The 13,802-nt window shown below is 40.8% G+C and overlaps 3 protein-coding genes across 3 annotated transcripts in view; 1 reads left to right on the plus strand and 2 right to left on the minus strand.

The window, feature by feature from the left end:
- The first annotated feature begins 188 nt into the window (after nucleotides 1-188).
- Nucleotides 189-2,582, plus strand: spaw (southpaw). The gene is made up of 3 exons (XM_063897044.1): nucleotides 189-721; nucleotides 1,096-1,937; nucleotides 2,094-2,582. Exons 1-3 carry the CDS (start codon nucleotides 436-438, stop codon nucleotides 2,244-2,246), a joined length of 1,281 nt encoding a protein of 426 aa, XP_063753114.1. The 5' UTR covers nucleotides 189-435; the 3' UTR covers nucleotides 2,247-2,582.
- A 2,864-nt stretch (nucleotides 2,583-5,446) lies between these two features.
- LOC134873448 (eukaryotic translation initiation factor 4E-binding protein 1-like) lies at nucleotides 5,447-8,840 on the minus strand. The gene is made up of 3 exons (XM_063897058.1): nucleotides 8,376-8,840; nucleotides 6,503-6,691; nucleotides 5,447-6,110 (listed from the first exon to the last, which is right to left on the minus strand). Exons 1-3 carry the CDS (start codon nucleotides 8,509-8,511, stop codon nucleotides 6,079-6,081), a joined length of 357 nt encoding a protein of 118 aa, XP_063753128.1. The 5' UTR covers nucleotides 8,512-8,840; the 3' UTR covers nucleotides 5,447-6,078.
- A 529-nt stretch (nucleotides 8,841-9,369) lies between these two features.
- Nucleotides 9,370-13,802, minus strand: part of ank1a (ankyrin 1, erythrocytic a) — an 83,383-nt gene continuing 78,950 nt past the window's right edge. Inside the window, 1 exon segment of the mRNA XM_063897059.1 lies at nucleotides 9,370-13,035. The gene's annotated coding sequence lies outside the window, so the exon portion shown is untranslated.

Below are 13,802 nucleotides of genomic sequence, written 5' to 3' on the forward strand. Positions count from 1 at the left end.
ATTCTTTTTTTCATTATTAAATGATTCCTTTAAATGTTGTCTTACTTTCTGTAAGTGTGAAGTCTGACATTACTCGCCCCCGTCATTAAACACAAAGGTGCTAATGGCCGTACAGCATTTACAGTGTTATTTGTTAATGGCACTTTTACATTTCAAAAGGATTAGGTGGATGTAAAAGGGCCAGGCAGTTGACAGGACAATGACCTTGGCTAAATGTTTTCTTTTTCTCCCCCTCTGGTGTGCTCTGATGATCAGAGGGGGCCGTTCAAATGCCTGGAGTGTTCAGGGGTCATCAAAGGGCAGCTGTCCACTATAAAGGGGCCTGTCTGGAGCTCCGTCTGCACAGAGCATCACTTCAGCCCGAGACCAGCTGAAGGAAGGAAGGAGCTCTTTGCCTCTCAGTCATTATTTCTGGGGTAGATTTTCTTAGTTAAAATGAAATTCAAAGTCCAGTCAGTTTTCTGCACATTCCTCCTCTGCTCTTTTGGGGTTGTTTTCTCCAGCCAGAGCCACAGCTTTCTCTCAGGCCTCGAGACCAGTTTAGCGTTGAGAAATCTGTCCTTTAACCCCCGCAGCAGGTATCCCATGTACATGATGCAGCTGTACCGCTCCTTTAAGACTGCTGATTTCTCGTCGTCTGTAGCTGTCAACACCGCCGCAATGCGAGGTGACAACCTGTCAGAGCACAGCTCTGACTCTGTCCTTAGTCTGACCGCCAGAGGTGAGTAAACAGTTGAATTATTTTGTCTTTTCCCCATCATTGGGTACACAGCATGTTATAAACTGAATGTTAGTTTCTGCTGAGTACTCTCCTCCAGCAGCTCTTGGTGCACTATCTGTGTTATCAGACACTCCCTTTTTACGACCCAGCAAGTGTCAAAATGCTTATTCCACTTTAAAGGCTTTCTCTGTTTTAAGTGAGAGGGTGTGTATATTAGCCCTCAGACGTCCTTGCACAGGGGGGTTCAATACACATCCTGTCCTGTTCACCCTCCCACTCCAGTGTTATGACATTTGTCCAGGGATCTGGTTTGCCCAGAATCCTCCAGACTGGTGAATTTGCAATCTCACTGACGTGTTTTGTCTCATTTTTAGGTTGCCATCAAGAGGGTGAAAAATGGACAGTCACTTTTGACATGTCATCCATCTCTGCTAGTGAGCTTGTCCAGTTGGCAGAACTTCGGATCAGACTGCCGGCTTTCTCAAAATCTAAGCGTTCCACAGTGGATTTGTATCACTTCAGGAAGCAGAGTTGTGAGCTGGGCAATACATCATGCCAGGACGAGCACCTATTCCTGGGGAGCTTCAGCACTTCAGCCAGCAGCACAAAGTCTGCCTGGAAGGTTTTTAATGTGACCGCTCTGTTAAAGTACCGGCTGTACCAGGGAGATGGATTGTCGAGCCAGGAGGCCTCAGGAGAACCTGACACAGACCATGGGAGCGGTGCCGGGGATGAAGGGGAGGTCACCAGCAAGTCCCTCTTCAAGACTTTGGGATTGAGGCAAAGAAAAACACACCACCCAACCATGAACCGGGTCATGATGGTCATCTTCTCCAAACACAACCTGCCACAGGAAGGCCACCCAGCATACAGTCTCATTCACACTGTGGAAAACTCCAAGTATGTGACCATGGACAGAGTTAGCAGCCAGAGTCGACGCCACAAGAGGAACAGGATGGAGAGGATGAGGGTGCCTGCAGGACCTACGACTCCTCCACCTACACCTGCAGCAGCAGCAGCAGCAGCAGCAGCAGAAGTATCAGCAGCAGAGCCGTCCCAGCTGTGTCGCAGGGTCGACATGTGGGTGGACTTTGACCAAATCGGCTGGGACGAGTGGATTGTGCACCCTAAGCGCTTCAATGCATTTCGCTGTGAGGGAGAGTGTCCCACACCACTGGATGAGTCCTTCAGCCCTACCAACCATGCTTACATGCAGGTGAGAGGAGAACTTTAATGCCATTTTTCACTGGTCTGCTCTGTTTGGCCATCAGTAGCTCAGTCTGTGTGGGGATGGTTGGTTCTAGCTGGAGAGAGGATTAAAAGAGGAAATCGTGTTCTTGTTATTCATGTGAATTATTCTTATATTTTTCAGAGCCTCCTGAAACATCACCATCCAGAAAGAGGGTCCTGCCCGTCCTGTGTGCCGACGCGCCTCAGCCCGCTCTCCATGCTGTACTACGAAAGCGATGACTTGACCCTGCGGCATCACGAGGACATGGTTGTGGAAGAGTGTGGGTGTCACTGAAGGGCCAGCACGTCCCTGGTTTCACAGCCTTCACAGGAGCAACTATTGACGGAGCGTACTCTGGAACTTTAACTGCGTCTCTTCTGTCTTCATCTAAACATTCATCTACAAATATTAAATGTAAAGTATCAAGTCATGGTTTTAAAACGAATAACATATGTCTGTTATGTTTGAATGAGAATATATTTCATCCATAATGGGTGGTACATTATAGTATATATCTTAAGTAAGGGAAAGGCTCTGTTGTGCAAATATTATATCTATTTATACGTCATATTGTATATTTTGTACATAAAATGTGAAAACATATATTAAAACTTTTAATTTTTACATGAACATGTTGTTTTGGGTTTTTGGGATGCTCAATAATACATTTTCAATGTATTTATAATCAATATTTGGTACTTGAATGTTCTAATTGGACCTTTGAACTCCGGGGAAAGGGAGGGAAAACACATACAGACAAATGGTAATGAAAATAAAATATCTCAGTGCCGTAGATTAAGAACTCATTTCATTTTACAATAAGCCATTGAGTTGCTTCTACTATTTAAAGAGTGCTATATTAAAGAAGAAAAAAAACACATTCAGCTTTTATCTGGATTTAATGTGTGTGATTTCCGTTGAATCTCTCAGCAGTGACTATTATACAGAATGAAAAACACTTAACAAAAAGCCCTTACAGGGTGCTCAACCTGCTCGTAGAAACTCATCTTAAGCCCACTTGCCCTCTCTGACTCACCAGCTAACATTTGAGTGTATTTGCCTTCCTCACCTCCAATCCACATCTACGGGGCTTTTACAGCACACACATCATCAGAGGTCATTAGTGTCCTTTCTGGCCAGGTTTCTTTTGTGGATTGTGATCAAACAGACACGATGAGTAGAACAACACAAAGAGTATAGTGAAGGACAGAGAAAAGCAGTAGCACTTGTTTGTGTAGGGGAGGGGGCTGGGGGTGCCAGGAAGCAGAGGTGACAAGGGGAGATTCAGACCCCAAACAAACAGAAAAACATGGAAGGCATGGAGAGAGTCAACGTCTGGATGCTGAGGCTACTGTGGAGGAAAGACAGGGCGGACTGGAACTGATCAGCTGAAACTGTTCAATCCACACTTCAGTCCCAAGACCAAGACCAGTCCCCTCACAACTCTGTTTTATTCCCCAGGTGTTTTGTATTTAAGTGGTCTCGCCAGAAATTATGCCAGAGAGCCACAAGCTAAGAGCTACAATAATAAAGCAGATGAGGAACCCTGACACTTGGACCAGAGTGCAGAAAACACATTCACCCAGAAGCAGGGGCTGGATGTCATCACCTCCAAATCATGCGTCAGATCTTACACATCTATTCCATCCTGAGCAAAACTTGCAACTAAAAATAAAAGAGCTGTAATGGCAAATGAAAGAAAAACCTGTTTCATTATTATTATTTTTTCTTGAATGTAATGTAGAAGTGGACAGTGTTGTGTGCTTAAAAGCAGCGGCAAAAAGTAGTAAGAGTAGCAACAGACCTGATATTGTTCTGCGAGTTTGTTCCAGATATTTGGAGCATAATAACTGAACGCTGCTTCTCCATGTTTAGCTCTAATTCTGGGGACAAGAAAGCTGACCCGTCCCAGAAGACCTGAGAGTTCTGGATGGTTCATAATGTAGCAGGAGATCACAAATGTATTTTGGGCCTAAACCATTCAATGCTTTATAAACCAGCAGCAGAACTTTGAAATGAATTCTTTGACAGACAGGAAGCCAGTATAAAGGCTTCAGAACTGGACTGATGTGATCCACTCTCTGAGTGTTAGTGAGGACTCGAGCAGCAGCGTTCTGAATCAGCTGCAGCTTTCTAATGGATTTTCTTAGTGAGACCTGTAAAGACACCGTTACAGTAGTCCAGTCTACTGAAGATAAAAGCATGGACAAGTTTTTCTAGATCCTGCTGTGACCTTAGTCCTTTAATCCTAGAGATGTTCTTCAGATGACAGTAGGCGGACTTAGTAATTGTTTTAATGTGACTGTTGAAATTCAGGTCAGAGTCCATGACTACACCTAGGTTTCTGGCAGTGCTGTTGTTTTGAACGTTGCTGACTGAAGCTCGGTAGGCTACTGACGTTTAGTCGTTCCTCCTTTGCTCCAAAAAGAATGACCTCAGTTTTGTCTTTGTTTAATTGGAGAAAGTTCTGACTCATCCAGTCATTGATTTGTTCAAATACACTTACTCAGTGTTTTAATTGGAGCATAGTCTCCTGGTGAAATGGTAATGTAAATGTGTGTATCATCTGCATAGCTATGGTAACTTGTTTTGTTGCTTTTCATTTAGGTAAAAATAGCTGAAATTATGTTGATTTCTTTTGGCCGGAAAAGGGAGAATATTTTGGTTATGACTCAGCTCTAAAATAACCTGTGATTTGGACCACTGGAATAGTATTTTTTTTGTGTCTTGTAAACCCATGAGGGTTTGACACTTTAGAACATAAAGAGTACCAATCTGTGGAAAATGTATTGTCCCATTCCACCTGACTTGCACATCATTTGCTAAATTTGAAGACCAAAGAGAGGAACTTAAGCCAACTATAAACAGCTGCCTGTGTTTCTGAATCCTTTAGTGCAATAACGAGTTATTCAGGAACATCCATTATTTAGAAGCATTTATATAATTATGATAAAAAAGGGAAAGCCTGGTAAGCCGTTTCACAAAGAACCTATAAAACAGTGAATCAACAAGGAGCCAGCCAGAGGTGGAAATGACGTCATGACGCATGACGACGCTGCCCTTTCCAGCTCTTAAAGAGGGAGTTTCTCCAAGCTATGTACACTTGTATATTGACCTCTCTTTATACAGTCCACTGACCGAGGTTATCAGCTGAGGTGAGCTCCTTGAGGAATTCCTCTGATATGACTTCAGGGGAATCAGGAGAGCACAGGAAGTGCTAAAGGCTGTTAAACATGTCATAGTCAAGGTTTACTATTTCAAATATTGCCTTTCCACCTACCTTATATAAGGAATTGCTTTAAACTTAAGTTGTGGTAATCAGTCTTTACTTTCTAATAAAGCAAACACTAAACATGTTGCTGCTTCAGATGGCACTGTCCAAGAGAAATGTGTATTCAGACCAGTGAACCAGTGAACACATTTCTATGGTTATTGTAAAACATACTAACCACTGAGACGACCAGCACACAATAAAATACAAGACAAAGACAGTGTTTGCTTCATAGTGTTTGCTTTAATGCTTTGTCACCCTACAAACTGTGCGAACATCTGTTTCAAAAATGTCATCAACCAAATGATGTTTTACATTCACCGAATAACACTTCAGTTGAAGGTCTTGTTTCAAAGAGGACGATCGACAAATGATACAGTATATTGAGCATGTCAAGGCAATATCTGAAGAGAGTTGTCAGAAAACGAGTGGAAATTAAAGCACATCAAGTGAAAAACCCTTTAGGAATGGTTTTAAATTCAGAAAATGTCATTATTAATTTTCTATTGTTCATTTTCATTCATTTATCTCAGAGATGAGGCTTTGTTGTTGTTAAGTACTTCTCAGTGTTGACTTGAAAATTGTAGCCACAAGAGGAAGGCACACTTTGCCACACATAAATCAGAAAAAAAAGCCAGAGGCAGACAGAAACCGTTTCATTACAGATTTGTTCTGGGCAAAACAAGCAAAGGAGATTGATAAAGACAGACTTTAGAACACTAAGACACTGGAGATACTGAGGGCAAACCTCTGTCTTCATGGAATGGTTGATGAGGAATAAGATGGTGCTTCACAGCCACTCCTCACAGCATCGTGTTGGTTAGTCTGATGTCTTAATACTGGTTCCAGGACCACCTAGATGTCCATTTCAAACTGTGAGTCATCACCTAGAAATAAAAAGAGCATAGTTATATTCCTTAGAACATTGCTTTCATAGTTGAATATCATTTCTAAGGTAACTTGGACTCTAAATGGATTTCTGTTTGTAAGGTCTAACGCTGAAAAATTCAGATCCATTTAAGAAACAGCATGAAATTCGATTGTTAGTGAACATTTTTAGCTACAGCTATGTGACCTCATTGTTTTTTTCTCATGTCCTGCAGTCTCTACCAAACGCCACACCTCACCTAAACAAACCAAAGTATTTTCAGCAAGTGAGAACTGACAATCTGCTTTTGTGCGCTACATTTTATGCATGAAGAGTAAACTTTGGGTCTGAATCCTTCTCTCCAGATGCAAAGTCTATCCTATGAAGTTGCTCTGATGTGAGTGAACATACCAGTGGTGCTGCTTTCAGGAGAAGTGGTTTTCTTGTTTATTAGTTCTCCATTACTGGCCTTCTCATCGGGTTCATTGGAGGGAGGACTGGTCACCCCGGGAATTTTAGGCAGACCTCGCGGAGGAGTCTTGGCCACCGGAGAGCTGCGACAACCCAGCAGGAACTTTCGGTCATAGATGATTCTGGTACCTTTCGAGAAAAGAGGCATGAAAGAGAAGGATTATCATCAGAAATGGTTCACCTTGCAGATCAGACAGGGTTTAATGCTTAAATGATTCTGTTTTGTTATGTGCTCTTATGCCCAATATTTTTGTATCTAGTCTAGTGCTTTTGTCTTGTATAGCGCTTCAAAACCCAATGTCTTTCTTAACACCTACCCCTATATTGTGTCAAGTGTATCATCATGCATAAATAAAATCTAGATAATGTATAAGTGTAGGAGGTACTAGCACTGGTAAAGGGTTAACCGAAATGGACCCCAGAGTAACTGAAATGGATCCCAGAGTCTATAAATATAAACCCAAAATGCATTGAGTCTTATTGGGTTCATACTGTACATCAGCTGTGCATACATATGAAACTCACACAACCCACAAGGGAGGCGTTTCTTTTTACTGTGAATTTTCGCACACGATCACATCTTCCACATACTTCTCTATGAGTTATTCATGCATGTTGCATAACTATGCATAGATTTGTATTTCATATACTTGTTTATTGTATGAAACATTAATTGGGCATATTCCTTGTAAGTGAAAACCCATTTGGTCATTAACTATATTCTAATTTTGATTAATGACACCACATGATCGATGAGAACCTATCCATGAAGAGGACTGAATAATACTAAATATCTCGTGTTTTTCATCACGATTTGATCTCATAAAAATAAAAAGTCTATTTAAAAGTAGAACTCTTAAATTCTTTAATTGACCACAAGTTAAACTCGCTCTGGAAAGGACCAATCACAGCTTTAGTTGTCGGTGACGTAAGACCACCACAAACGTCAATAGCAGCAGAGGACAGTTAGGTGTCGCTAACGGTCACAGATCAGCTGATTAAACCTACGAACAACACTGTAAACACGTCTCATTTAACGAGAAGCTGTGATTTGAGCTTCTATAACTCTAATACTCATGTTCATGATGACTTTATTGCATTAAAGCAGAGGTGGGAGAAGTACGAGTACCATAGAGTAGTAAAAGTCCTGCATTCAAAATGTTACTCAAGTAAAAGTACAAAAGTATAGTCATCTAAATAAACTTAAAGTACCAATTATACAAATTGGCCCATTTCAGAATATTATATCACATGTTTTATTATAATTATTGATTCATTATTGTGTTTATAAAAGCTGCTAAAGGTGCAGCTCATTATGTTGTATGCTGCAGGGTAGCTTGTGAATTTACTCCAGGTGTAACTAAAGTCTTACTTAACTTTTGATTATATTTCACGATTCAACACAATCTGCAAAGAAAATAAAGGTATTGAACAAATACAGTGGAGTAAAAGATCTCTAGTGGGGTAGAAGAACGTAAAGTAGCAACAACAAAAAAAGAACCTCAAAAGTGTACCTGAGTGAAGTACTTGCGTAAATGAACTTCGTTAATTTTTGGACTACAACCACTGCATCAGAGCCAGTAATTCCTCCTCTGTTTTTCAGTCAAACATTTGCTAGTTAGCTTTAGCAGTTAGCTGAAGCAATGCTAGCAGCTGGTCCTGCACAGTGACAGCAGCAGACCTCATGGAGTTAGCCTGAGCTGTTCCTGCTTTACCCACTGACAATACAGCTGTTTATTCATATGCGAATAACTTCTGTATGTCTGAAGGAAACTGCATTTCTTATCCGCACATGTATTACAGCAGTACGTACCCCCCGGGGTCGTGCTAAAGAGGGTTCCTCCGGGAGTAGTGGAGTAATCGTTGGGCATGTGCGCCGCGTCGTTGATGGTCACCCTCCTGGTCGACGGGATGGCCTTGGCAGTGGTCTTCTGGCATTCCGTGGACATCTTGTATCTTATTTAGTAACACTATTTAACTAAATAGCATGAAACAGGCAGAAAGTATTGGTTGTCCGAAACAACAAAGCCACACCGCGCCTGCTCTGGCTCAACAGAACAGCTCCTTTCGTTTAAATAAAAATAAATAGCTCTTTTTTTATAAGTGCAAATGATGAAATGTAGTATCTAAATGAGTCACATTACAACATGCAGTCTCACACACAACGTGTCCAGGTTCTTTCTTTGAAAAAGACCTGTGCACGCGTTCCTCTGCTTCCAGTCACCCTTCTCATGCACACAAAACAACACACAGACGGACAGACTGCAGAAAGGCTGCAGGGAAAACACTCCTGAGATGGACAACATTAACTTGTTCCGCCCTCTGCTGGCACATCATGTCTTTACAACGGTTACACAAAGTTCAAATCATACTCCGTTATCTTAATAGAGCCTCAATGTCCTCATATAAACTTCATGATCTGGAAAGTCATCTCAGACATATAAAGGATATATTTAACTTCTTCCTACCTTCCTAGAGGAACTGCCAACTGTTTAATTATATTTAAACCGAGCTGGATTTATTCACTGGATAATGGTATAATACATGACCTTTTCATCAATCTTATTTTTAAAGACAAACAGGGTTTAGACACTGGTGCATTAATTTGTCAATAGGTTGTTGGTACTTCGTTGGAAGGCTAACAAGATGGTTTCCTATTCATAGCAGCAGTATGCACAGGATAAGGCCTAAGGCCATTCAACATGCTTATAAACACTTGGTTTGTGCTAACCACGGTATGATCAGCAGCAGCTGGGTGCACGAGTGGATCATGCATCTCACACAAAAATATACACACTATAGACAAAGACATTTCATTTCTTTATTAATTTTTGTAAATGTTGAGCTGGTGTACAGAGTTAATTGTCAATAGATGTCCTCGGATTTCACTGGATTAAAAGGCTTTTACATGTATATTTTAAATTCATGTTTGACTCTCCATAACAATAAAAAAAAGCAACAAAAAAAGTTTAAAATACCCACAAGACCCCTGTTTTATCCCCAGGTTGCAGGCATTACCCAGAACTCAACAGTCTCTTGGTAGCTACAGCTGTATGATGATAAAAGTACATCCATAACATAACTAGAATCCCAGTTGACAAGTAAGGGTGCATAGCATTCTAAGTAAATATATATATATATATTTTCATATATTTTTATATATATATAGCCTTTTTATTTTAAAAACATTTTCTGTGCATGTGCGCAGTTGCATTCCTTAGTATTGAGTAATATGCTATTGCGTTAATAATGTCTTCAATCCATTCTAAAGGAATATACATGTGTTCTCTAGTTTTTGCAACAGTTAATATTTTTGCATGAACTTGGTGCATGGCATCATCTCCTTTGTCCCTCAGTGCAGGGCTTTCCGTTGTTCATTTTTGTGATGTAACCACTCTTCCTCTGTTGCACTTAGTTGGACTCCTCCTTTCAAACTGTGTTCACTCTGTCACCATGTGGAAGCCTTAGAATCGGCTCAGTCTTATATTTGGTAAAAGGGGCAGAAATAGATAGGGTTAGGTTGTGTTGAGGAAAAATGCTTGTCATCTTGAAAGACTAGCCGTCGGAGCCACTAAAAGCCTTCCCGCAATAGTTCCATCGAACTTCAAAGTGCTCCATCTTAGTGTGTTTTCATCAGACCCCCCCTCCCCGAGCTCCAACCCTGACATCAGCAGCAGCTCCATAAATGGCTCCTGCTTCAGAAAGCAACCCAAGCATACCTTAATTATAAGCCCTTAAAGAGCAAACCGTGCATAAGGGGTTATATCATTACACTACTGTGTAATCTCTTTTGACATCTACATTTTTTTTAAAAACACAATAAAATAAAAATAAAATAGGTTGCAGGGATATTTGTAAAAATATCCCAAACCTATTTTAGGCATCTGTCTTTAAATCTCTTCTATTCCATGGTTTCTATGAATGTTTGCAATGAAGGTTGATGATGAACAGCAGTTACTGAGTTGAAACAACAGAGTTAATACCCTATCCTCTACTAGTGTACACAGCCACAAAGATGACTACTTTATAACAAGACTTATAATATACCATGACTTTACATTCATCATCTCTGGCTGTGAAGCCGTACTAAAACAAACACTTGATTGGTGGTTATTGCAACATTTTTGTGACGGACATTTTTTCCATAAGAAAGCATTCAATGTCTAACATAATTTTTGAAATAAATGCATGTAGACAACAGATATCATGTGAGATGGCACGCGTATTGAGGTAAATCAACTTTTAAAAAATATATGTGAACTAGAGTTATAATCTCAGAGTTTTTGCTCTTTGACCATTTGTAATATCACGTCCTGCAATATTTCACAACTTCGAAACGTCCCAATATCCAGGACTGAATGTGTGATAATAAAATCACACACACACTCACACACAAACACACATTCCATAGGATTTCTGTCAACAAAAACAGACACTGGGCACTATGCAGATGGGATGGCTGGTATGAGGTCATACCAATATTTGCCCAGTGTTATTAGGTATATTATAATGAGGCAAAGTGATGAAATGCAGAATACTAATGTACTGACATCATTGTGCATGGAGTGAGGAGTAGCATAAAGCTGTGATTAAAAGATTGTAAGCCTGAGCTTTGGAAGAACATGATCTGAGATCCTAAAATCCTCTCTGTCACTCAAACACATGCACACAAACAATCCTTTCCTTTAGTAAGCAGTTATTGCTTCTTCTGATGTAGAGTTAAGACAGTAAATGATGACAAGAAAAGACATAACACTAAAGAAAGGAGTGAAACGAGAGACACGCTTTGGGAGGGGTCAGGCTCACAGTTGCGGGTCAGTATTACAGTTTCTCATCACAGTGATTGGCGACTGACTGTCTTTGCTACTTTCCAAACAATGCCAAGGAGACAAACATCAAAGCTCAACACGTCCTCGACCCTCGACCCAACACTTTCCTTTCTCCAGCTAAGTCTGTTTCCCAGTCAAACCAGTGCTACATTGTTACCAGTATTTCAGTGACTTTACTCTCATCAAGGGACATCTACTGGTGGTGGTGAGATGGTCTATAAGTGCACCTTATGTGTGGTGGTGTCAAATACTGCATGATGAGGTCAAACAGACACTGCTACGAGCTGAATGTGAGATCCTGCTCCCTGCTGGAGGTGGACAGGACTGCTACATCTACTCTGAGAGGCTGACTGGAGGGGGGAGAGGGGTAGAGGTAGGGCTTTAAGGGCAAGATTGAGAGTAAGAGTATTGTGATTTTGGTTCAGACAGACATCTGATTAACAGAAACCTCACGTTTACGGCACACTGGGGACAAGAAAAGGCGGAGGAGTGGGATAGTAGAGTAGGTTAATCTGCCACTCATCATAAATCTTGTTGTCACCTTCTCCACAAAGCAAACCACTCCGAAGGTTAGGGAGGCCGGTTTACTGCAGAAACCAGCCTCCCAAAGCTCAAAAACCCACAGTACAGTTGACTGACCTACAGTATGTCTTCTCTCTACAGTTTGACATGTCAAAAGCAAAGGGGAAAAAGCACATGAAAAGCACGAAGAAACAAACAACCCGACACACAAAAATGCAACGTTTAAAAACAGGCATAGTGACACGACATTTGCTTGTTCTTGTACCCACAAAGATTTCAGGATATATAGAATAATATATAGGTTCAGACGGAACAAACCAAAGGAGAAAAACGGGGAATAATTTCTTATGTACCTGAAACAGCAGCATCAGTGGCATCGCATAAGGATCTTAAAACATAAACAACACACGTAACACACAGTCACGTAGAGCATTTTAGTGCATACGATACTATGTACAACACTGATATCTGTGGGTGATAATTGTAGCTTTACTGGACTTTGAGAGCACTGGGACAGGTTTAAAACTAGTTAGCTGGAAGAGTGTGGCAGAGAGGAGGGGGAGTAACCTGTTGCCTAGAGATTATGTAATTCTCAGTATTTTAGTCTCCCCTTTTCTTAAGTTTGACTGATGAAGTTTTCACCCGTTTGTTTAAAAAACGGGCCAGTTATTGACCATACCCTACATTGCATGCCTGTCCCATACAGCAGTGTGTCCTCCCCATCCCTCCCCACCCTTATATTCCCTCAGTATTTGTAGTTAAAGACAGGCCATGCAGCAGCAGTCACTCATGCTGATACAGATAACAGGAAGCACATTTTGGTTGCTAGTTTTTTTTTTGTGTTTAGTTTTTGTTTTATACGAAATCATGCTTCTAGCCTAGTAGTAGATGTTTTTTTCCCCACGGTTTCTTTAAAAAAAAAGGTAATAAAAACTACGAGTAATTCTGTATCCTTCTCTTCCAGTGCGTGCTGATAGTCGGCAAAGCCGCTATGGTTGTGGCGTTGCCGTTCATTTCTGTCTGTTTTGCCTTTTAGTGTGTGTTCTTCCTCCTGTCAGCTGCTGCTGGTCATGTGTCCATGTAGGATGGTTTTGGTGAAGGGGTTGAATCCTGTGGAGAACTCTGTGGAGACACGGAAACGCGTTGATTTAGATACAACTTATCAAGAATCTACAGAGCAGACATGCAGGTTGCAGTAAGTCAATGCAAAAGTTAGCATATGCAGTCTTTCAATTTGCCTTGGCTAAACTGTCCGTCTTGGAAATTCCCAACATTTAAATCAGCTGAAATCCTCTCTAATTCTGATCAATGTCATACTTTATAAAACAGCTTGTTAGTTCTGCAGAAGCATTAAAGCGAAAATGGTTGGCAGAAGTGGTTTAACATTCAGTAGGGAGTCGCTTGACATATCAGTAATCTCAGGAATGTCACGGCCTTTATGTTAGAAAGGGCAAGTCACAGATGCACATGCACACGCACAAACACGCACACTCACAAACACACACACAAACACACTGCAGTGGCTCCAGTTAGCAACTGGCTTTGAAGCTTTGACCTTGAGAGCTGACACATTACAAGATCCTTTTTGATTGGTTGTTTTGCTGAGTGCTCACTGTGCCAACCCTTTTTCCAGCTTGTTACAGCATGCATGAAGAAATAAACTGGCTTGACATTATTTATAGCTGAGCAAAAATGATTTACTTGCATCAAACTTGCGTTGTTTGTCTGTATGGCATTATATTGAGTGCACATAAACTAGTTTTAGCATATACATAAATGACACATTTTAGAGAATTTCTTATCACTCAAAGAACAATTACATTTTAGCAAACCAAAATCAATACTTTGCCAAATGCATTTACTTGCGCATTTGATTTTACTCACCAATA

Source organism: Eleginops maclovinus, chromosome 12 (genome assembly GCF_036324505.1).
Source record: "Eleginops maclovinus isolate JMC-PN-2008 ecotype Puerto Natales chromosome 12, JC_Emac_rtc_rv5, whole genome shotgun sequence".
NCBI classification, from domain to species: domain Eukaryota; kingdom Metazoa; phylum Chordata; class Actinopteri; order Perciformes; family Eleginopidae; genus Eleginops; species Eleginops maclovinus.